This window comes from Rousettus aegyptiacus, unplaced genomic scaffold (assembly GCF_014176215.1).
Source record: "Rousettus aegyptiacus isolate mRouAeg1 unplaced genomic scaffold, mRouAeg1.p scaffold_m13_p_11, whole genome shotgun sequence".
In the NCBI taxonomy this organism is placed as follows: Eukaryota; Metazoa; Chordata; class Mammalia; order Chiroptera; family Pteropodidae; genus Rousettus; species Rousettus aegyptiacus.
Genome location: NW_023416286.1, coordinates 37,426,934 through 37,452,163, shown reverse-complemented (window position 1 = coordinate 37,452,163; position 25,230 = coordinate 37,426,934). Strand labels below are relative to the sequence as shown.

Here is a 25,230-nt window from a genome sequence, read left to right as displayed (position 1 = left end):
ATTCTAATTTTATCATTTTAAGCTGCTAATTTGTAAAAATTACCTAATATGGAATAAAAGATTAAATAAATAGGACTACAAAAGATGCTAATTAATAGCATAACCCCATATACTATCAAACTTCTGATGTTGTTTCTTATAAACCCTTAAAATATTTTAGTGAAAAATTAATTACCTGTAATGATAGCACTTTATTACTTTGAACTAGCTATTTATCTATATAGAATTTGTCTAAATTCCATAAAATATTCTTTATCCTTTTATAAATTTATCCTACTTATGTGTTTTTCTAAAGCTTCTTATAATGTAATAATTCAAACTATTTTAATAGAAAATTGTATTACATAATATAGCCGATGAATAATACATAAATAAAACTGAAGAGTAACAAAAGTGATGTGGTAATGGCAAAACTGTTAGTCTAAGTTGGTCTACAATCATTTAAGGTTAAAATGTGTAAAATGTTAAGCTTTTTCACTGAACAATTTTTAGACAGCTTTTTTTTTAATTTTATTTTTAATTGGTACTATTTGTATTAAAATGTTGGTCTAATATAAGGGCAATCAAACTATTAAGCCAGCCTGTCATAACTCAATTTCATTATAGTTGTTTTTTTTTTTTAACATAACCCTAAAACAATAAGAAATCAGTTCTGTTTCTTCTGTGCTCAAGTCAGCCATGCCTGCTGAATTATCAGATTTAAATTAGTAATGTAGATGTGCTGCTGTGTATAGCTGTTTCCTTTTCAGAGAATTACTAGATGGCTTCTGTGATGGCTCTGATTCAGCAGAAAAAGCATAGGATAATTTTTTTCAAAAGTTAAATTTTTTCTCAGGTGAAACCTTCCATCTTCTATTTATAAGGCTAGGCTAACTTTTATCCCAGAATGTTTTTCAGCAGAAGAGTATTTCAAAGTGAACAAACTTTGCTTTCTTTTTCATTTGGGAGCAGTTTACTTAAGGAAAAAACATTTGTCTATAATTTTACTTATCTTTAATTCTTCTGTGGTGGCTATTTTTCTATCACTAGTTTCAAATGTTTTACTAAATGTAAATGCTGCTTCATAGATGCAGTTATCGTTATATGGTACAGAAAGGAGTCAAGTTTATTAGAGGTCTTCTCTTACCAAGGAGAGACTAAAGATAAATTTCCTGTCAATTATTTGGTTTGTTTTTTGGTTTCTTTTTAAAATAAGAGATATTAACCCAAAGGTATGTTAATGTCATGGCATGAATAACCTTAAATGTAGCTCTATTGAGTATTTTGTGATGCTGAGTAACAAACTTTTCTCAAATTTCTGCGATGCTAAATATCTTCCTTAGAAGGTTTTGTTTAATGTTAGATTGTTGTTCTGAAAGATGTTGGTCTAGTGGAATTTTTTAAAACTGGGAAAACAAACGCATGTATTACAAGTATAGAAATGGTGAATTGTAAACTTACCGTATAGTACTGAATCTATTTTCAGAAATGTTTTGCTGTTAAATATATACAACATAAAATTACTACCGACCTGTAATTGAGTACTTTTTCCTGAATGACCCTGTTATCACTATTCCAGAATTAGAAGTTGGGCAGACACATGGTTGATTCATGTGTCTGCATAGATGTTTCAAGGTATATTCTTCTCTTGGTGAGTAAAAGTATATTTTCCTTGACATCAATGCATCGAGATCTGAATATACCTGTATCTATTCTTATTGCACATTTCTTATACAGTAATCTTTTAATATGCCAAAATTGGCCAAGACACAACTTAAAATTGATGGTTTGTTACATGCTTTCTAACAGAAAGGTTTTCAATGATATTCATATGGGTTTGTAATGTGAAAATAGTAAAATTCCCTTTAAAATTTCATATATGCTAAATTTAAATTAATATTTTTTCTTTAGCTCACAAATTACCCTAAATCCAGAGAGAATATCAAACCTTTTCACTGTTGTCAAATCCAGCGTAAGGAACAGCCCTATGACACTACAAAAACAGTTGAGGAATAAGGAATAAGTCTCGTATGTTACACTTCAGAACAAAGGCACTGGGTGAAAGAAATGAACCGAAGTTCATCAAGAATGCAAGGCTTCTGTACTTGACATTCCTCCATGGAAGGGAAGACAAGTGTCAACACCATTGGCATCATTTTCAAACTGATCTTATACGTAATATCCACCACCCTGGAGTACTTCTTAACTCTATCAGACTTTTTATTTTTATTTTTTTTTAATTCATCAAGCCTTTCAGTTTTCAAAAAACCATTTGTCAGCAATGAGGTAGAGAGACATAAATTTGAAAATACTTTCTTAAGAGATCATGTAACTACATAACGCGGAATTTAAAAATTAAGGAGGCAGGATAATTCCAATCCACTGCCTCTCACAAGAAACATGTTTTTAAATCTGTAACTGCTTTAGTGTTAACAGGGTACAAAGTGTTTTTGTCCTGTATTGTACTTAAAAGGTTCTCATTGATTGGTGATTGTATCGTACTGTATGGAAACAAATCATAAATTGCCTTGTATTGTTTATAATAGACCATACCACGTACTACTTCCATTTTCATGTTCCAAGTTTTTCAGTGATGCATGTTAACAGTTAGGTCCTAAAATTCTGTGGTGCTAATTCTTCCATATCCTATGGTGCTTTTGTGGATGCTAACTGCACACATGCTGAACGAAGCTTGAAATTTAAAACTTCTTTCCCTTCTGTTTATATGAAGTAAAATAAAATAACTTGAATATGTCTCAAAGTATCACTGACAATCTAATAAACTGGTTTATATGTGTGATTAGTTTGGATTCTTATTTTTCAGAAAGCAGATACTTCTGCTGGGCCCGCATATCAGTCAAAAGTTATTTTACCATATGTTTATTTTGTTATTTCATTTGTGCCCCAAAATTTGTTGTATCTTTGGGAATTTAAATCTAGGTGACCTAGCTTTCTAAATTCAAGTTTAAATCAGATATATAAGAACTAGGCTTATCAGACCTGGAAATAAGTAAGTCGAGAAGACCAAAAGTATGCCATTAGAGTGCCTTTGTTTATTTTAGTACTTTGTTAATAAAATTTTATCATCTGGCTGAGCCATGAGATAACATTTGCATGGAAGCTAGTATATTCTCAAAACCTTTATTTCAATGCAAATAACAATGAAAAGGCCATCCCTGCATGCTGATATTTAATGTGAAAGGTCCATTCCATGTATATGAAAATAAAGACCAAAAAATTAAATTAGAACTTCCCAGGAAAAATAGTTACCATGTGCCAGAATGACATAATAGATAAACACCCATGAAGTGGTCTTACTAAATTTTTAATTTTAGTATTCGTGCTAAGAATCATAGCATTAGGACAAGTAAAGCTGCTGTCCTCATGAGGACAGAGGGTCGTTTGTCCTAAGCCAGAGATAAATTCAATATGAAGACAGTGTGTAAATTTATATCTGACCTTAGTATTTTACCTAACCAATGGATCACCTTAACTTTAAAAAGAAAAGATCAAAACAAATCTATTAAAACTCCTCAAGCAACAATCATTGAGAAGGTGATCAAACCTATCAATCTAATCTAGTGGGTCCCATGAATGAAATGATATTCCCATAATACTATGGTTCCTTATTATATAAAGAGCGTAAGATACAGTAATTTGTCACAAATAGTTATTAAATCATGTCTAACTTCTAACATCAGAAAAAGAAGTTTAGAGAATAGAGCCAATATAAACACTGGGCTTGCATCTCCAGGACTACCTTAAACAAGTGCAGTATTTACTAAATCACAGCCCCGATATTTCTACTGTATATTTTTGTAAGTGCCTTTACAACATTCCATTTTATGAACACTGGCAAATAATAAATGTGCTACAGAATAATTCCGGGTTTTTTTAATCAAAATGAAAGAGAGTAGGTAGGTCTATAGATATGTTAGAGTATCTTTATTTCTGTGGTAATATCTTGCCTATAGATCAAAAGAAAAATTAATTCTAATTTTATAAAGGGATGAGAGAATAAATAATTTGCTTTTGGAAAAAAATGTACTTTTTAATCTACACGAAAAGATATCTAATTTCCCCTCCCCCATCTTCGACAGGTTTATGTACTATTGTTTATCATGTCTCACATAAAATATTATTCTAAAAAATTTTTTATTCTTTTTGTATGAAATTATTTTTAACATCAATCTTAAATAAAATGAGAATGCTTTTGTAAGTTTTGTTCATTTTGGAAAATTATGTAGTGCTTCCCTCTTCAAGCAAAACCATTACTTAAGCTTTTTTAAAGCTACAAAATTATATCTATCTTTATAGTATCAACAAAATTTTGGTAAGTTGTGTGTACTGTTCCTAAAATAAGAATTTCCCTTGGAGATCTTAAGTTCAGAGTGTCATCTATAAATCCTTGAATGAAAGCACTTTCCAGAAAGATCCAGATGTTCTCCATCAAGGAATATCTCTTGAAATAAATTTCATGTACATCAAAACCTTTACTTAGGGAAATAATTTTTCTCATCAGTAATTTCTTTGAGTTTGAAAATGGCCAATAATAACTTAAACCTCATTTTTTTAAAAAAAAAAAAACCATTTTATAACCTACACAATTTCAGATTTGGCTTCATGCACTCTTTAAAACTATTGAAGTGGATACATAACGACTTCACACTAAGACTAAAGTCACTTTTCTTGTACTCCCTCACCCCCGCCCCAACTTTATATTTGGGGCAATAAAAAGACTCCTAGAAAAATAACTAAAATGTAATACAATTCACACAAAAAGAAATGAATGGTAGTTCATAAGACTGAATAAACCACAAAATGTGGAGAGCAGAGGATTACACATATTCTCCCAAATTAGTCTCATATTCTGTGAGAGGTAACTAAAGCTTACACTTTTTGTGAAGCATGTTTGCCATCATAAAAGACTTAATGAAAGACTCATTCATGAAGATAAAAAGGACTTTGAATGAAAGGGTTGGCTCTCAGTTTTGTGCATTTAGAAACTCAGATTCATTAGTTCATTTTGTGAAAATACACAAAAGATTCCTTTAAAACAGGTTATAAAGAAAGCCCCTTGAGCATCGGATATTCAGTGGAGAACATTACAACAAAAAATAAAATGTTACTCCTGCAAAGTAGAACTGAAAGGAAACTGTACATAAGAAATGGACTTTAAATTTTGCTTTACACTTTTAAAAATATTCAATAATAAACATTTATATAATTTTAAGAATTATTTTTTACAGGAAGGAAATAAATGTTAGATAGACTATCTATAATAACCAATCAGCACATTCTCTTTCTAGTAGGAAAATCTACTTATAAAACCTAATAAAATGTTGCTCGACAAGTATAAAATCAGGTAAAAGGAAATGAGTAATATTAAGAACAGCATCATGTTATGATGGGCTGCATAATACAGATCTGCCAAGGAAACAATCATATCAGCTCCTCAGAGCAGTCAGTCACCAGAGTCAGAGATAGAGACCACAAACAAATTCTTATGCTTTGAATCTTTTTCTTCTAGATTCCATGTGACACTTTCAGTGTGAAAATATTATTGCTCATATAATTAAAGAACATATTATCTTGTATTAGTATGACTTTAGGTCCCTTAATGATATATAGTATTTCATAATTACCATTCAGCGTCTTCACTTATATAATATTATATAGTCATATATTATATCATAATTATTACATCATTAATAATACTTATTATTAATCATTCACTATCAGTACCATTAATCATTCACTACCATTGTGAATATCATTCATCTCTAACAAAAGTTTCATATACAATACCCCTGTGACCATGACCCTCTTAATAAGAGATTTTGGAAACATCCCAATTCAGAAGTAGCTACTAAGTCAAGACCTTCCTCCCTTGCCCTCATGGCAGACCTTGCCAATAGATTATGGCATTCTTTACAAAGGACCAGAAACAACTCTAGAATCTGTCTCAATTCAGCACTCCTGGCAGCCACTACCAGTTGACTAGACTTAATGTACAAGATTGGCAAATGGCCTTAGACGCCATCTGTCTCTATCCTCCAAGAGGTAGGTACCAAGAGGGAAGTAGATGTGCAAGAGATTCATTAGAGGAAATGCCAGTGAGGGAAATGGAGAAGAAGCTGGTGGAGGAGCCATGAGGCTCTGATGCAGGCCTGCTCCCTGTGACAAAGAAGAAAAAACTAGGGAGGGGGTAAGGAAGTTACTTATTAAATTTCAACACAGTTCCAGGCCAATGGGCAACCCCTGAGCCAAAGTCACCCTGCGAAGAAGGCCAGGCATCTTACAAGTATGGGCCTCCTTAGCATCCTTGCCACTCAGGCATTGGCTAGGAGTGGCCATGGGGAAACACAACCTCGATGCGAACATGGTGACAGATTTCGGAGCACAGCAGATGGTCTGCAGGTCAATTAAAGAAAATCTGAGAGACAAATTTTCATGGCCACCACAGGCTCATTTGCACTGCACAGATCCATATCTCCTAAGTTAGAGGAGCACCTTCTCCATGGTCCCTACGGGCCTTTCTTCCTGAGGGAAAAACTGGGAGAAGAGGAGTTAGTAGGATAAAGCAGAGGCCCTGGCACTGCATATGCAATGAGGGCCACTGATGGAACTCCTCCTCCTCCTCCACCATCCATTCTAAATTGCCCCTCACATTGGCAAGAGTCAGTGGCTTCCTCGGTGGCATGACTTACACCTTCATTCCTGCGGAGTCTGAGCTCTTGTAATCATAGCCTTCTCAGTTCCATCTACGGGGGCAAGCAATTACCAAGAAGCTGCGTGAGTGGATCACATGGGTTCCACTCACATTTCTCCCTCCCTTCCCTCATTGTTTAAAGCAGCACTATCTCTTCCGACTGATGAGGGCCAATTATCCCTTTCCATGTGGTAATTCCTCTGCTGCTGGTTCAGAGGCAAAAGCAGCAGCTGTAATTTGTTTTTCACTTAAGAGAAGGTATCTTGGCATGCTTCTGAGCTTTGGATCCCCTAAAAACTCAACTGAAATGGCTGAGCCTGGTTCACAGGGTGCATGCATTCTGGACTCTGTTCTTCCTTTGATCATAGGGGACCAATGCGCAGTGTTGCTTGCACTGCAGCCTAGACGTGTTGCAGAATTTTTTCTTACTAACGGCAACTCAGAAATTTCCACTTCACTGAGTATCGTCATTATTTTTTCCTGACTTCTAAGAACCATCCTAGCAGCTTGTTTGCCCCATTCCCTGAGGTTCCTGTCAAGGTGGAAAATGTTAGGTCCTGCTAAAGTTAAATTCCAAGCCCTTTATCAAGTCCTCTCAAAATACATTCCAAGATATACGCCTCTAGCTCCTGTCTATATATGCTAACTAATTCTTGCAGCTTTTCTGGTTATGCTGGTACGAACTTTGGTAATCACGCAGGGAGGGGGTGAGGGCAGCTACTGAGGGGAGCACATATTCCTTGTGAGGGAGAAGTCTCTCCAGCATCTTTTATTAGCATGATAGAAATACTAAGTCTTACCAACCAGGAAAGGCTGGGACACCTCTGGCAGAACTAAAGGATCTGGGGGGCAGAAGGGAATCCTGCAGAGATAATATACTCAGAGGTATCAAACTACATGTCCTAATCCCAGTTTTCAGGATTCCAGATTTTCATCCACCAACACCCTAACCTTGATATAACACATCTGTCTTGACTGAACAGTCAGACATCTAGGGATCTATACAATTCTGTTTGAGCTTCAGCCTTTTCAACTATGTCTGCTCTCTCACACTGCAGGAGGTAAGAGCCTCTTGGTAAGCCATTAAAGAGACCCGCTGGCTCTCACACTTAGCCATTAAATCCTTGTTAGTGGCTCTGGATCTCTCATTATTCCTGTGCTGGCATAGATACAGCTTAGCAGTAATCAGCCAGCTCTGGAGCCTTTGAAGACATTGTTCTCTCCATAGCTTTCAGATGCCTAAACCATCACATCTGCAACAGCATTCGTAGCCAGGACATTTAGGGGTCACCATCAATGAAACCTTTAACACTTGAGTCACCACCTTAGACTAGAGACTATTGGTGCCCTACCTTTCAATCAGGTTAACATCCTGATAGTTACTAACTGGATAGTTAGTGGATCAGTCCCAAATTATAACCTTTTCTTGGCTCATTCTTGGTCCTACTTGTGTTTGTCTAGGTCATCTGAGAAGCAAAAGCTAAGATAGGATTAATTATGTAAGAGATTCACTGGGGCAAATGCTGATGAGGGGAAATGGGGAGCTGGAGGAGGCTGGGAGAGCTGTTAAGCCAATGCTGATCTTGCCCGTGTGAAGGAGAGAGGGAAGATCTTAGACTGCGGCACTGTTCTTGAGAGAAGTTTTGGCAAGGCCCACACAGAGGCCTCCGGCCAAGATGCCCTTCAGAGGAGTCCAGTGTCTTTCAGAAATGGGTCTGGCTTCGTATCCCTGCCATGAGCAGTGACTGGGGACAATCCAGGGGGAAATGGATCTTGGCGTGAACACAGTGACGGACATTAGAGCACAACAGCCAGCGCCTTTGGTCAATTATCCTCCCTGTGGCAGGAGGAGGTCTGGGAGGCACATTCTCATGGCTGCCACGCCACCACAGAGAGGACTTTGTGATCGCAAAGAGCTCATCTCAGCCACTGATGAAATGTTGTTGCTTATTTGACTCGGTTTGAGAGAGGGATAACAAAAGTTATGTATTTTTTTAAGTCAGATAGTACCTAAATTTATTACTTAGACAGTAAAAGTCTTCTGTAATCTCACTCCTCAGAAATGATGGCTGTAAACAGTTCAGTGAATAGTCTTCCAAATTTATTTGCATGCACATATTAAAATATGCACATAATTTAAAACAAAAGTGAATATGTGGTGACAGAAAGAAATCTAATTATGGGCAGTGAACACGCAATGCAATATATATTGTTGAATTGTACATCTGAAACTTACCAGATTTCGTTAACCGTTGTCACCATAATAAATAAATAAATAAATAAATAAATAAATAAATAAATGAATAAATAAATAAAAATTCAGAGAACAAAAGAAGATAATGATGGTCACGCTTTGACATAGGTGATAATATTGCTATCAACTCCCAAGTTAGAAAATGAAGTTAAATAACTCATTTAAAAACATTTTTTAAATATGCATATATTATAATCTGTTTAAATCCAGATCGTAAACAGTAACTTCCACTTATTGATACATTGGAACCTGATACTTATATTTTCAAAGTGACAAAGGAGGCAGGAAACATACAGTTAACTTTCCTAAAGCTTAAAGGTCATCTCCATGAAGCATCATGATTTAATTATATAGTGGAAAGATCGTAAAATTCCTTTTAAAATTTCAAAAATAAATTTAATTATATTAAACTATAAACAATAAATAAATAATAAAACAAAAGTGGTATTTTACTTATATTAATGTTAATTATATCCGAATTACTTTTATAACATTGCGTCTTTTACTCCTCGTGGTTTTTTTTAAGTAACATTTTTTTTAAATTGAGATATACCACTTGGTATAACATAAAATTAACTGTTTTAAAGTTCCACTTAAGTGGTTTTACTATGTTCCTTATGTTGCATAACCATCACCACTAATTAATTCCAGTATATTTTCATCCTCTCAAAGAGCAATCTTGTACCTATTAGCAATTAATCCCAATTCCTTCCTTCCCACACGGCCTGTTAGCCACTAACCTATTTGCCGCTATTTATTTCCCTATTCTAGACATTTCACATAAGTGGAATCATACAATATGTGGCCTTTTGTGTCTGGTTTCTTTCACTTAGCATAATGTTTTCCAGATTAATCCATGTTGTAGCATGTACCAATACTTTATTCCTTTATATGCCTGAATAATATTGCATTGTACGGATATACTCTATTTGTTGCCCATTTATCAGTTGATGGATTTTGTGTTGTTTCCACTTTTTGGCTATTATGAGTAATGCTGGTATTAATACTCGTGTACAGGTTTTTACATAGACATGTTTTCAATTCTCTTCTACACCGAGGAGTCAAATTTTTGAGGCCCTTTGGTAATTCTATGAGTAAGCTTTTGAGGAACTGTTGTTCACAGTGGCTATGCCATTTTACATCCCCACCAGCAAGAAAATTCCTTTTTATACTTAAAATATTTTATGCATCTTTCTGCATATAAAGAGTAACAATATTATTTTAATAACTATTTATGTGCTATTGTATAAAGGCACCAAAATTTAACTTATCCTCTAATAATGACATTACATTGTTCTCAGTTTCTTACAATTTTAACTAATGCTATATTAAACATATTTTAAACATATCTTAACAAGCAAAGTTACTTGGTCAAAAGAGATGCATATTTTAATTATTTTATTGAGGTATAGTGAGAAAATATGCTGCATATATTTCAAATGCACAGTTCAATAAGTTTTGATTTTATATACAACCATGAAACCTTCACTACAATAAAAATAATAAATATATTTGTCACCTGCAAAAATTTCCTTCCCTCTCTCACACCCATCCTTATCCTTTACCTTATTCCCAGGCAACCACTGACCTACTTTCTATGAATATAGAAAATTTGCATTTTATATAAAATTTTATGTAAAATTCTATATAAATTGAGTTATACAATATATACCCTTATTTTTGGTCTGGCTTCTTTTACTCAGCATAATTATTTTGAGATTCATCCAAATTGTTGTGTGTATCAATAGTTCATTCTTTTTATTGTTAAATAGTTTTCCATTATACCAATAGATTAAATTTTTTCATTTATTAATATATTAATGGACATTTGGGTTGTTGCCAATTCTTGGCCATTAAAAATAAAGCTGCTATGAAAAGTTGTGCTCAAGTATTATGTACCTTTGCTTTCACTTCTCTTTAGTAAATACCTAAGAATGGAATGATTGGATCACATGGTAAGTATATATATTTAACTTTTTAATAAATTGTCAAACTGTTCTCCAAAGTGTTTGTTCCATTTTACATTCCCACTAGCAATTTTTCCATATCCTCACCAATACTTAGTATGATCAGTTTTTTTCTAATTTTCACCATTTTCCCTCTGTATATAATATGGTACCACTTGCATAAAAAAAAGGAAAATATTATATATTCATATTTGCTTTTGTATATAGAAAATATTACCAGAAGGACATACTAGAAACAATTAAAAATTACTGTCTTAGGGAAGAAAAATTGTGATAAATTAGAAGGAGACAACTTTATTGGATATACTTATTTTTTTTTCTGAAACCATGTGCTATCAATTTAAAAATAAATTTAAAAAAATGAATTTAACTAAAAAGAAAATTCCAAAAGAATGAGTCATTTATTCAAACAAAATTTCTGTCCTTTTTTCCTATCTCACACTATTTTTTTCTAATTCCATACTCACAGTTACCAAAAAGCCCTTATCCATTCACCTTCAGGATCTTCGAAATCAGTTTCAGACAAACTCAATTTATACAAGCCTTTCTCCCTTCCTTGTTATTTACCCTTCCCATGTCTATTTTTTGTCATTTCCAGTAAAGCTTTCTTTTTTCTGATGCAATGCTACTAATCTCTCCATGGTTCCCAGTCTGTTTTTTTGTTTTTCCACTTTGACCGTTATCTTCATAAACGGGCCAATAATAATCTAGGTTTCGTTCTCTTAGGAGGTGAGAAGAAAAAAGATTAGAAACAATTATAATCTAATACATTTTCTTTCCTCCTTTTTACATCCTCTTCTTAGCATCACTATCAATTTTAATGTCTTGATTTAATAAAGTATTAAATCAAGTACCTAAGACAGTACCTAAGACAGGGCCTAACACATATTGAGCTAAATGAAAGAATAAAATTAGTGAATGAATGATACACCCTGCCCAGACACCAGCTCATTTTTTCCATGTAACCTTAAAACAAATGTTGCCACTCCAAAATTTTAAGAGGTCCATAGCGCCTGTGTCTCTCCTCCAAACTCTCCTAAAGATGATTTGGAGATACCACACTCCTGGCTGGAGAAATATGTTGTTTGATGCTTGCTCACTAGGGGATATTTTTGTTTGTCTTGTTTTGTTTTATTTTAGTAGATAACTAGTTTATTATAAAAGGATATAACTCAGAAACAGCCAGATGTGAGAGATGCATAGGGCAAGGTACTGGGGAAAGGGGAAAGAGCTTCCATGCCCTCTCTGGGCGCACTGCTCTCCTTGCTTGTCCACATGTCCACTAACTCAGAAGCACTTGAACCCTGGCCTTTTGGGGTTTCATGGAAACTTCATTACATAGACATGATTGATTAAATCATTGGCCATTGATGATTCAACTCAATCCTCAGCCCCTGTCCCCTTCCTGGGGATGGGGCTGAAAGTTTCAAACCCTTAAACTTATGGTTGGTTCCCCACCCACAGGGCTTTCCAAAAGTCCGGTCTTAACATAAACTCAGATGTGTTTAGAAAGAGCTTGTTATGAATAATGAGAGACACTTATTGCTCCCATATACTCTCATCACTTAGGAAATTCAAAGGGTTTTAGAAGTTCTGTTCCGGGAACAGGACAAAGAACAACACTACGGGGATATTTAATGAAATTGCAGAGATGGCTTGCTGTGCTTCATGTTTTCTCTATATTTTCTAATCTCTCTGTCTCCTGTTACTGTTGCAGGTCAAAGCCATTTGGCATGGTATTGATGCTCTCAACAACTAAAGTTAGCTGGAAGGCTAGGGCTGCTAAATTGGAAAAGGTCCTTGTCTCTTAGGACACTACTTCTATAACTTCTTGATTTGTAGGTCTCAAAGCAGAAGAGTGAAAATTTTTAAATTTTCTGACAGATCTCAAAGGAGACCAGAGTAAAATGTTTAAAACACCAACAAAACAGGTTCAATGTTCTTCCCTCTATGCTAACAAAGTGTAACTACTAACAAAAGTTTGGTCATCTCCTTTCTACCTGCTGTTCTCTCACTCCTGCCCAAAAAGCAAAGGTCTCAATACTAAAAGTCCCTAATTATATTCTGAATCCCTCATACAGTGAAATGACCAATATGTACCAATGAAAAGTTTCAAGCTGAAGCCTCCTTTTTATTTAACAGAAAACACTACCCAACACTTAAGAAATTACTGGATCATTTATCTATCACAAGCCTACCATATGCTAGACGCTATGTAAGTTTCTTTCATATAGAATATTTCCGTTAATGTATCTCTTCTTGTGCATGCATTTATTCATTCATTGCACTTGTAGCAGAAGAAAACAAATTTTAACAGGGATTTATCTCTCTTGACTTGCCTGGGTCCTTAACAACGAGGACAGAGAAAATGAAGGGTTAGTGTAATCGGCTTTGATTTTCTACAGATGGAGCATTGTTATTTAAATATAATTTCTTTCTTTATGTTATAGTTTCTGATTTTAAAAGATGGTTTCATGGTTTAGCTGAAACTAGATACACCAGTCATTTAAATTCTCACTTGTTAATTATACCGGAAACCACTGCCCACTGTATATGGATTTGAAATCACTGGCCACATTCCAACCTCATGAAAGATGAGGTATAAACAAGACCAGTTCTTACCACTGAATAACACTAAATGCAACTATGTGGTTTTGCTATGTCAATACTTAAAGTGGTATGTAATCCTGCTTGCAAATTTGTTGGGATTTAAAGGGAAATGCAAGAGGATGGCTCGCAAACATCACTATAATCTAATTTTAGAACATTTCATCCCTTATTAAAAAGAAAAACCAACACCCATCAGCTGTCAATCCTTACTCTCTACCCCCCATCCCACTTCCCAGCCCTAGGAAATCACTAATCTACTTTTCATCTCTATAAAGTTGCCTATTCTGGACATTTCATGTAAATGGAATTAAGGCTCATCTATGTTGTAGCACAAATCAGTACTTCATTTATAAATTCTTCATGAGGTAATGAATAAGGCATATTGAAGATAAACATGTAATTTAGTTATGTACCAAAATATCTTATTTTGATTGTGTTGAGATAGGAACTTTTTATTTGCACATTTTGATTGATAGCTCTGTAATTTAAGATCAGACAACAGTAATTGAAGAAAAGACTAAAGTAAGTAGGACATGTTTTATACCTTAAATTTGGCAATATATTTCTCCATTTCTGACAATTTACAAATATTATGGAAAGTTGATAGTTTTAATGCACTCACAAAAGTAAAATGTGAAGGGCTGAAAAGAAATGGATGCTTGAAAACTGATGAAGGGATCGCTTTTCTTTAATCAAATACCAAACATAAGTCTGAAAGCTCATTTTAGAGTAAGAATATTCAGTTGCCACATAAATAAAGCAAGGCTGTGGATTTTCCCATGTGTAAAGGAACATGCCAACTGTCAGCTGCCCTTGGGCACAATAATATCTTTCAGTAATTCACCCCTAACTCTTCTTAGTTTTTATAGGTTCCTTCATGGTTCTTTGTTCTTACTTTCCTTTGACTTTCAGTTGCTTTCTCTCATTCTTGAGCTTCTCTCCTATCGGCAGGTGTGTCTTACAGAGGGAAAGATAATACAAGTAACCAAGCATAAAATGCCAAAGTGACTTCCCCAGAAGTTTAAAGTGAGAACAACATCATCGTGGACTTTGCTGGGCTGTACACTATGCCAACTGAGCGTTGATTTAAGGCTTCAGCAAATCAGGAATGCCAAAAATAAGAAAAAATAAAATAGCCATATGTTTAATATTACCCTTTCTCATCTCTCTTTCCTTCCCTACCTCCCTCCAACCCCGCTTCTTTCCCTTTCTTTCTTTTCTTTTTCCTTTCTTTTTCTTTTTTTCTTCCTTTCTTTCTTACTTTCATTCTTTCTCTCTTTTTCCCAGATGCCCTAGCCACTAGATCAACATGATAACAAGAATCCTCTTGGCCTATAATTACATTCTTAAAGAAACATGCTACAGTATTCTGTTGATTCTTGTATGCAGGTATGGAGTGGCTGAAATATTTCACCAACCAATATATCTGGAAATTACCTATTTCTAACTTCATGCTATTTAACAAGTCTCTAATTTCACCAGTAAAACAGTCATTTTGACATTCACTCTGCTAAGTAGTAGAATAACTATGAATCACAACATAAGTAATCACAGAAACACCATCTGTGTAGGCTAGCTATCTCTGGTAATCTCTGATCAGAATGCTACCTGCACCTTGGTTGCAGCTTATCCTAAGTAACAAACACATAATACTTGGTCTATGCTACAATAGACATCCTAATGTGAAAATTACAGCATAAAATTTTCCTCCCCAAGTGTCTGAAGGCTCCATGTGAGTCTCCTTTGTAAGCTTCTGTACACCATGCACAGCATTCAGGTTTATCCATAGGGCCCCAAGTTCAGGGGTTCAGGGACATTTTCCATGTGGCTATGTTGAAGGGCAAGATGAACAGCAACAAGACCAAGGAAAGTCGATCCTCCTTCCTGTTGCCCTCACATTCAATCAGTTGTCAAATCCTGGCCAAACTGCTGCCATGATTTAGTTCACGTCTGCCCCTTCCATGTGCTTTTAGGACCAGGGCCCATTGTCTCTCATGGGGCTTTGAAAAAGCTTGAAGACTACATCTAACCATATTTTGCACACAACGGGTGCTCAAAAAATATGTCAGAGTATAAATCAACTGAATTACAAACCAGAAGAAAAAGCAAAGAATATATAACAAACAAAGCTGGAGTAACTGATTAGCACTAGGTCCTTCAGCATATTGAAGGACAGCACTGCAGATTTTAATGGAGAAACCATTTACATAATAATCTAAATATGCATGTCGGTGTAGCTATTAAAATTTACTGTTTAGAAAGCTTTCCAATGACATTAATAAAAAGAGAGAGTTACATTGGTATTTGCTTCTTCTTTCAATAAGACTACCTTTAATGGGGACGTGTACAAAATGTGTCCAGTTGTTCAATAAATAATTATTGAGCACCTCTTATGTGTTAGGCACTGTTCAAAGAGCTAAGAAAGCAGTGAATAACAAAACAGGGAAAAGTCTCTCTTTCATAGATTTATATCAAACTGTTACTGCTTTTTCTCCTATTCCTTTATCACTTTAATTATTATCAGCTCAAAATAGAAACTATTGGAAACTTAGAACCATGTTAAATCATGTTAAAGTTTATAAGTGATGAGTAAACATAATTTATGTTATAGAAGCCTACTTTCAAACCAAACTATTAGGGGGAAAATCCTTTCCTATTCTATTCCCAATCCAGAACTATCATGAGGACTAACTCACTGGTTTTTTGTTTGTTTGTTTGTTTGTTTGTTTGTTCTTGGGATATAGCAGTAAACTAAACACAGTTCTTGTCTCAGGAGCTTACATTCTAGGGCAGAAAGACAGACAATAAATATACAAGAATTAGGTGATAAGAAGTGCAGAGATGGAAGAAAAATATAGTAGAATGTGAAGATTAAGGAGTCCAGCCCTTAGGAACGGTCTTTCTGACATGTTGAATTGAAGTAAAACTTGAAGTAAAGAAATGAGCCATATGGATATCTGAGGAAAGAGCATTTCTGGTAGAGGGAGCAGCAAGTCCAAAGGCCTTGAGGCTAGATTGTCTCTCAGATGTTCAAGGAACAGCAGGGAAGTCAGTGTAACTGGAACAGAGTTAACAAGGGAAAGAATAATAGATAAGATCAGAGAGCTGATGAGGGAAAGGAGGCAGATCATGTAGTGGTACATAGGCATCATAAGGATGATTAAGTGAGACCAGAAGCTACTGAAGAGTTTTAAGCATGTGAGCGTCATGATTTGACTTACATTATTTAAAATTTTATTTTATTATTAGTTTCAAGCATACAGTACATTGATTAGACATTTATATAGTTTATAAAACTATCCCCCTAATTACTTCTCTCTTTTGGCTTTCCACCTCGCCATTACATTACTGCTGACTGCATTTCCTATGCCTTACTCCCCCTCCCCGTGACCATCTATCAACTACTAATTTGTACTTCTTTAACCCTTCACCCCATTCTCCCAACACCCCAACCATCCTCCCCTCTGGCTGTCACCAGATTGCCCTCTATATTTGTGAGTCTGTTTTTGATTAGTTTGTTCTTTTTGTTCCTTAGATTCTGCATATAAGTGAACTCATATGGTATTTATCTTTCTCTGACTTATTTCACTAAGCATAATAACCTCTAGGTCCATCCATGTCATTGCAAATGGTCGGATTTCATTTTGTTTAATGGCTGAGTAATATCCATTGTATATATAAACCATAACTTCTTTATCCAATCACCTATTGATGGTCATTTAAATTGCTTCCATATCTCGGCTATTGTGAATAGTGATACTGGGAACATAGGGATGCATTGATCTTTACGAATTATTTAGTTTTCTTTGGATAAATACCCCGAAGTGCAATTGCTGGGTTAAAAGGTATATCCATTGTTAGTTTTTTGAGAAACCTCCAGACTGTTTTCCATATGGCTGTACCAATTTGCATTCCCACCAACAGTGTCTGAGAGTTCTCCTTTCTCCACATCCTTACTAGCACTTGTTGTTCTTTGATTTATTGATGATAACTGTTCTAACAGGAGCGAGGTGGTATCTCATTGTGGTTTTAATTTGCATTTCTCTGATGCTTAGTGACCTTGACCATCTTTTCACATGTCTTTTGGCCATCTGTATTTCCTCTTTGGAGAAATATCTCTTCAGGTCATATGCCATTTTTAAATTGGATTGTTTGTTTTTTTGTTGTTGAGTTGTATAAGCTCTTTATACATTTTTTTGATATTAACCTACCAGATGTATCATTCAGTCAGTTGTCTTTTTGTTTTGTTCATGGTTTCCTTTGCTGTACAAACCTTTTAATGTGATGTAGTCTCATTTTTTAATTTTTTCTGCTGGTTCCCTTGCCCTAGGAGATATATCTGAAAAGAAATTACATTTAGCAATATCAGAGAGTTTACTGCCTATGTTTTCTTCTAGAAGTTTTGTGGTTTCAAGTCTTACATTTAAGTCTTTAATCCATTTTTAGTCTATTCTTGTATACGGTGTAAGAAGGTGGTCCACTTTCCTTTTTCTTTTTTTTTCTTTTTGCATGTATCTGTTCGATTTTCCCAAAACAATTTATTGACGAGACTGTCTTCATTCCATTGTATATTCTTGCCTCCTTTGTCATATATTAAGTGAGCACATAGGCATGAATTGACTTACATTTTAATAGGATCAAATGGACCACAAGAGGTCAAAGTAGAAACAGAAAACTGTTACGAGCCTTGCTTTTGCAGTAACCCAGGCAAGAAATGCCAGTGGCTTGAACCACAGTAACGGTGGAAATGGTGAGAAGTAGAAGGACCATAAATATGTTCTGTAAATGGAGCCAACATGGTTTGGAAAATATGTGAGATATGAGAGAAAAAGAGGACCCAATTCTGAAAGGTGAATCCCGCCCCCACCCCTGCCACAACAAAAGAGAGATTATATATCTAAAAATATAATGCAGTTTTATATGTCATGTATGTGAAATAGAGCAACATAGTAACTATGTATTTGGCATTCTACATGCTTCTTGTACATTATCTCATTTTTCTTCTTGTATCTTTGTTAGGTAACCCAAGAATCTATGTTACTATATTAATCCGTTACATATACAGAACATCTAAGGAATGGGTTGGCTTGCCCAAATTTATTTAAGATGCACAATTTCTTACTCTCATTCTAAACTTATTTTCTTTTCATATCTCATGCCTAACCGTATCAACATTATCATCCAAAAGTATGTTACATGTGCACATAGTAGGTAAAAATTGTTTTCTGCAGTCTCTTCAAAATGAGATGAGTAAGTGGTATAAAACGGTGATGGTAAAAGTGTTTTCTAAAGATGACTATTCAGAAAAAAATGTTATTTAAATCCAAGGCATTTGGGGTCTATTTTTAATATAAAGTCAGATATATTTTTAATATCAAGTTTTTAATATCAAGTTATGTATATTTGTAGGCATTTGCACGTTAAATTTTCACAACAATGAGCTCTTCTCTGGAATGTTTTACATACATTTTGAAGCTCTCCAACCTGGGTTCATATTCCACCTCTGTGGTCATTTCCTCATTGTACAATGAAGATAATACTAGCACCTAGTTCAGTAGGTTATTGGGGATTAGACTACATGCAGAATAACACCTGGCACATCATAAATATCCGGTAAATAATATCTTCTATCACCATCATTAGCAGCAGCCTAGCAGAATTTGTTTTTGTAAATTAATCTTAAAATCTTAGTTTCTGCCCAATGCAAAAACCACCATTCACTGCAATCAATTCATTAAAAAGAAAAAAGAAAGAAAGAAAGAAAAGAAAAATAATTTGACCTAGTACAGCCAAAGCACCGGTTGTCTGGTAGATTTTTTCCCCTACTAACTTTCAGTAGATTATTTTTGTGGTTATAAAGGAATAGACAATGGAAAGGAAGGTTTTTTTTTGCTTCCACCCAGTGTTTTCTTTCTTTGTGACAATTGCTACCAACAGAAATAGTCTCTTAAATCTCGTTTGTTATCTTTCAGGCAATCCCCACTCATTCTAGACTGTATCAGCCCACTGATTAGGCAGCAGTGAAAATGGGTCAGTGTAGTGCTTAGCATTTACATTTGAGGCTTTCTCTTTCACTCTCATGACTAAACAGTAGAAAGTTGTTTCAGCGAAAAAATATCATTCATTAAAAAAAAAAAAACCCACAAGATATTTCAGCTTTAAGAAAGCTTGAATTTCTGCCCATTTTACCTTCAAAGGGTAATTTCAAACAAAATTCACTTTTTCCTATGAAGACAAAACAAACTTACTTTGCCTTTTGAACTGTGTGTACTATGGATTTCTTAAAATCCACACGACATCTTCCACCTCTCTATTAAGTTTAAAGAATGCCACTCTTCATGTGTTGTATCTTGTAATCAATGTTCCATGTTGGAAAAAAAAAATGTTCCATGTTGGGGAGAGAAAATGGGAACCATTATGAATGATGATGATTTCAATCCCAGATAGCAGCTTCTGAACCAGAAAACTTCCCAAATTTTCAAGCTCGTGGAGGTATGGGTGATTGTCATTTCTTTATTTCTCACATCTCTGCATCTTTTCCCCCAAAGCAAAATCTCAGCTTGACAAATTTCTCATTTGGAAACTGTTCATTCACAGTACTTTCAACTTGTTTTCAGGATAAACTTATTGATTTTTTCGCTGCTGTATCCCTGACATCTAGCACATAAGTATTTGCTACATAAAAAATAATAATGCTGAATGATTTCTTATTTTTAAAAGATATGTATAATGTAGACATTTAATCAAAGAGAATTCTGAGAAGAGTTATTCCATCTGAGTACTTGTAAGTAGACAATACAATCTTGAAAATTACTATTCTACTTAGAAGTTATGATTTATTAAAGACAAATGTAAGAGGAATAATTCGTACCTATGTTAAGCACTTGCTAAAAATCAGAGATGACTCCCTTTTTTTCACTAAGCTTAATTTTTATTATTTTAAATAAATTATAGGAAAAGGTTTAAAAATGCCAAAAGACTCATATATCATTAAAAATAACTTTTAATACCTGTTTATTCTCTAACCAAAATAAAATTAAACATTCAGGTATGACCACACTAGTTTTAGACTTTCACTTAAAGTACTTCTTTTGTTGATGTTTAATCAGATGTAGCCTTCACCACATCCTAACCTAAAAAGCAAACACGGTGGTGCTTACCTGCAGTGGTTTTCCCCTGCTTCGCAGGGTGGAAGCATCCTGGTCCTTCGTAAAACGGCTGATGCAACAAAGATAGGCAACGATGACATCTAATCACAGTTCTATGACCTCAGGTAAGACAGGTTCTGGGTGGGCTCCTCTCTGTTCTTTAGTACTAGTATTAGTATTTTTATTGGTTCTAATACCAGTACAGGGTTAATATCAGCATAATTTATATTAACATAAATACAAATATTAGTGTTCTCCAACCAGAAATCCCATGTTGGACTTTATATGAGCAAGAAGTAAATTACTATTTAGTTGAGCCACTGAGGTTTAATGATTTATCTATTACAGAGCAATATTTACTCTAACATAGTAATCGGTACTAAAAATATAAATTATGAGCTATTAGAGGAGACCAGAGCCTCAAGAAGGAAGGTCATAGGTCCCTTAATGATTAATTGGAAGGCCACTGATCAACCCAGAGCGCTCGATTGGGCCTTATATAGCTAGAACCTTATATAGCTAGAAATAAACTTCTATTGTGTTAGATCGCTAAAAGGCAGCAGTTAAACCACTGGATTTTAGAGCAGCTGGCGTTCCCTCCTGTAAGTACTCAAAAATGCTCTATGATCTCTAGTCCCTTTTTGGCTGCATTGCTGTGCCATTCTGCTTTTCTTTGGAGACCAGCTCTCTCAACTCCATGTAACTGTAGCTGGAACACGGAGCTTCCCTGAAGTCTGCTCCAGTGCTGACTGTACACGACCTTTCAGTCCAAGCACCCGTAATCATCCAACTGACTCAGACTCTCATTGTCACAATTATAATTTCTCAAAAGCAAAAATCTCATTGGCCCATCTAGAACCGAGTATCAAAGACCCATCCCACAAGCTGTGCTGGGAATAGGTGGGTCACAATGGTGAGCCCCAGGGGCTGGGGGCAGAATATTATCTCAGTAAAAAAGCACTGTGGATGGGAAAGCGATGGTTGCCAAATTTCTACAGACATCATCTTTGCATCTCTTACCCAGGAGCTCACCTCCCTGCAACCCTCTTTGAAATTTATCCCTAAAGAGAGCAAGACCTCAAATGGGATATATGTTCCCTGTTATACAATCTAAGTTCTGATTTATTGAGCAAATGACAAATGGATAAATAACACCAAAAAAAAAAATCAATCCCTTCAGAGGAAACCCTCACCCTGTTCACAGGTGTGTGTTATTCCCCAACATCTGCAACACGTTAACCAAACCTGGATTCAACACGGTGATCTCAACATCACAAAAGAATCATACACAGAGTAATGGGCAGGGCAGATGCTTTAATCATTGTGAATTACTCTTAATTGCCTTTGATCACTGGTTCCTTCTATTGTCCTTAGTTAAGACTTGAAAAAAACTATACTTACACTATACTCACTTTTAATAAGAATTCTTCACTGGGACCATTATCATTTCTCCTACACCTTCCATTGAAGGATGTTAAAGCGCCTGAAATAGCAGAACGCCTAAAATCACAATAATCCAATACCTACAAGGAAGTTTAATGCACATATAACAGGAATTGTGACGTCTGAACTCCCACACAGCTAAGCAGGAGCAAATCTTGAGTTCCTTTGGGAAATCAAGTAGGTTCTTGACTTAAACGGACTTATTTTGGAGTTCTAAGGGGCTTTGGGGACATGTCTGCCACCACCTTTGGTATTGAGTGCAGAAATGAAGCAAAGAAAAGGAAGAAAGAGAAAACGGCACATGTGGGAGAGAAAGTTGGTCAGCAGAAGAGGAGGAAAGGGACAATAGAAAGAAAAGGAAAGAGGTATATTTGAGGAGTGAGAAGTGAAAGATTGCCTCCAACAACCCCTTAGGATTCTAAATGAAGGCCACCACTGGTCTACCCAGATGAACTTGATATGATGCCTTTCTTCAGCTTTCTCTAAATTCTGCCCACCCCCACTCCACTACACACACAAACACACACCAAGAGGCCATCTTATTACATTCTAATATGTATTTCCCAGCAACAATTCACCTCAGTGACTTTTACTCTCTTTGCTCCAAGATTTTTTCTCCAACTTTTAGGACACTTTCAAAATTATTTTTTAAAGCCTGAGAAGAGTGAGAATACTGTGAATCATAATATCAAGGACTTGGAGTGGTTTGACTTGCCAGTGGGAATCCAAGTGTTTATACATCAATTAATGTCTCTGATTTTGAGTCTTAGTCTAGTTTCATTACTTAACAAGGCTTTCCTTGTACTAGAAATATAAGTACCTTTATACAACACTAACGTAAGTGCTATGAACTGAATGTGTTCTCCCAAAAATCCACATGTTGATTCCTAATATCCAATGTGATGGTATTTGAAAGTAAGGCCTTTGGGAGGTGATAAGGTTGTGAGGGTGGAGCCCTCTGAATGGGATTAGTGCCCTGACATAAAACACACACACACACACACACACACACACACACACACACACACACAGAGAGAGAAATGATCTCTCTCTCCGCCATGTGAGAATTCAGCAAGAAGGTGGCCATCTGCAAAGTAGCAAGAAGGACCTCGCCATGAATTGAATCAGCCAGCACCTGAATCTTGGACCTCCCAACCTCCAAAAGTATGAGAAATAAACGTGTGTTGTTTAAGTCTCCTGGTCTACGCTATTTAGTTTAGCAGCCCAAACTGACTAAGACAATTAGACTAAAAGGTATTCAGGGAACAACAAGCTTGTGTCCATTCAGTATGAATCTTGGAGAAATGGCTCCTTCGTGAATTGTGAATGCTCTGTTTCTCTGCCTCCACAGTATTGCTTTTATAAGTTAATTTCATATAATGGTTTTAATCCAGCTTTACTGTAATTGACTTGATCTCTTAGGAAACAGATTATAAAGAGGAAAATTTATCTGAAATATTGTTTTCTTTAAAAAGATCGAGGTAAATGGATAGGTCGATGGTTGCACAGTTTATAAATATACTTAATACCACTGGACTGTATACTTTAAAATGGTTAAAATGGTAAATTTAATGTTGTGTATATTTTACCACAATAAAAAAGCTAAGTTATATTTAAAATACACAGACAAGTCAAATATAGCAAAGGGAAGAAAAAGCCATTGATCACTAAAAGGTTATATTAGAGCTCTTTAGTTCTCAAGCACATGAAAAAAACCCTCAAATTTGTTTATGCAAAAAAGAGGATGTATTGGCTCATGTAAGTTAAAAAGTCAAAGAATATATATTTTTTTATTTTAGAAATGGCTAGATTCAAATATTCGATGTCATCATAACCTCTCTATCTATTGGCTGTGCTTTCCTCTATATTATTTTCATTCTCATGCAGGTTCTCCCCAGATGATGGTAAAAGCAGCTACCCAAAGCTCCAGGCTTATATCCTGTCACCTTAGCAACCACAGCAGAAAGAGTGTGACTCTCCTCAATAGTTCCATGGCATGACTTGGATCAGGGCCAATTCCTGAGCCAATTACCATGTCTGGGGGCATGGAATGCTCTAATTACCCAAGCCTGGGATCAGAGTCAGAGGCAGAGAGTCAGTTCCACCTAAACCACCTGAACTGAGAGTGAGAGAGGGGTGACTCCCTAAGAAAATTAAATCCTGTTACTTGATGAAGGGAATACAGATGTCCCTAGATGTCCAGTAAGGGCACAGGGACTCAGACATGTTTACCAAAACAATGAAAACCAATGGAAACATGTAGAGACTAATGGCAGAGACAAAATTCCTTAACTTTATTTGATAATATTCTGTTAAGATGATGTGTTTACTTGCTTACTTGCTAGCTTTTGAGCCTTGAATTCTTCTATAGCAACCCTTCTCTCTCTCTCTCCTTTCCTTTTTTTTTTTTAATTAAGTTTTTTTGGGAAACATTGGTTAATAAAATTATATAATTTTCAGGTGTACATTATAACTTGACATCTCTATATTCTATTATGTGTTTACCACTCAAAGTCCAGTTTCTTTCAGCTACCATATATTTGATCCCCTTTACCCTGTTTATCTCCCCCCTCCTCCCACCCCTTACCCTCTGGTAACACTAGTCCATTGTCCATGTCTCTGAGTCTCTGTTTGTCCTGTTCATTTGCTGCTTTTAGGTTTATATCCCACATCTCATGTGATTTTCAGCTTTTTCAGCCTGGCTTATTTCGCTGAGCATGATTATCTCGAGGTCCATCCATGTTGTTGCAAATGGCAGCCTTTTATCTCTTCTTATGGCTGAGTAGTATTCAACTGTATATGTGTATCACAGCTTCTTAATCCAATCATCTATCGTAGGACACTTCGGTTGCTTCCATATCCTGGCCACTGTGAATAATGCTGCTATACACATCGGTGTGCAAGTGTCTTTTCAGATATGGGTTTTCAAGTCTTTGGGGTAAATACCCAGTAGAGAGATTTCTGGATCAAATGGCAGATCAATCATTAGTTTTTTGAGGAAACTCCATACTGCTTTCCATAGTAGCTGTACCAATTTGCAGTCCCAACAGCAGTGTATGAGGGGTCATTTTTTCCCACATCCTCCACAATATTTGTTATTACTTGTCCTATTGATTA

General features: G+C 35.5%; 1 protein-coding gene across 1 annotated transcript in view; it reads left to right on the top strand.

Annotated features, from left to right (window-relative positions):
• PURG (purine rich element binding protein G) overlaps window positions 1-2,776 on the top strand; it is a 32,617-nt gene extending 29,841 nt beyond the window's left edge. Inside the window, exon 3 of the mRNA XM_016136153.2 lies at window positions 1,891-2,776. Coding sequence (XP_015991639.1) covers window positions 1,891-1,995 — 105 coding nt within the window. The 3' untranslated portion in view covers window positions 1,996-2,776. The remainder of the gene's footprint in view (window positions 1-1,890) is intronic.
• Window positions 2,777-25,230: the final 22,454 nt, after the last annotated feature.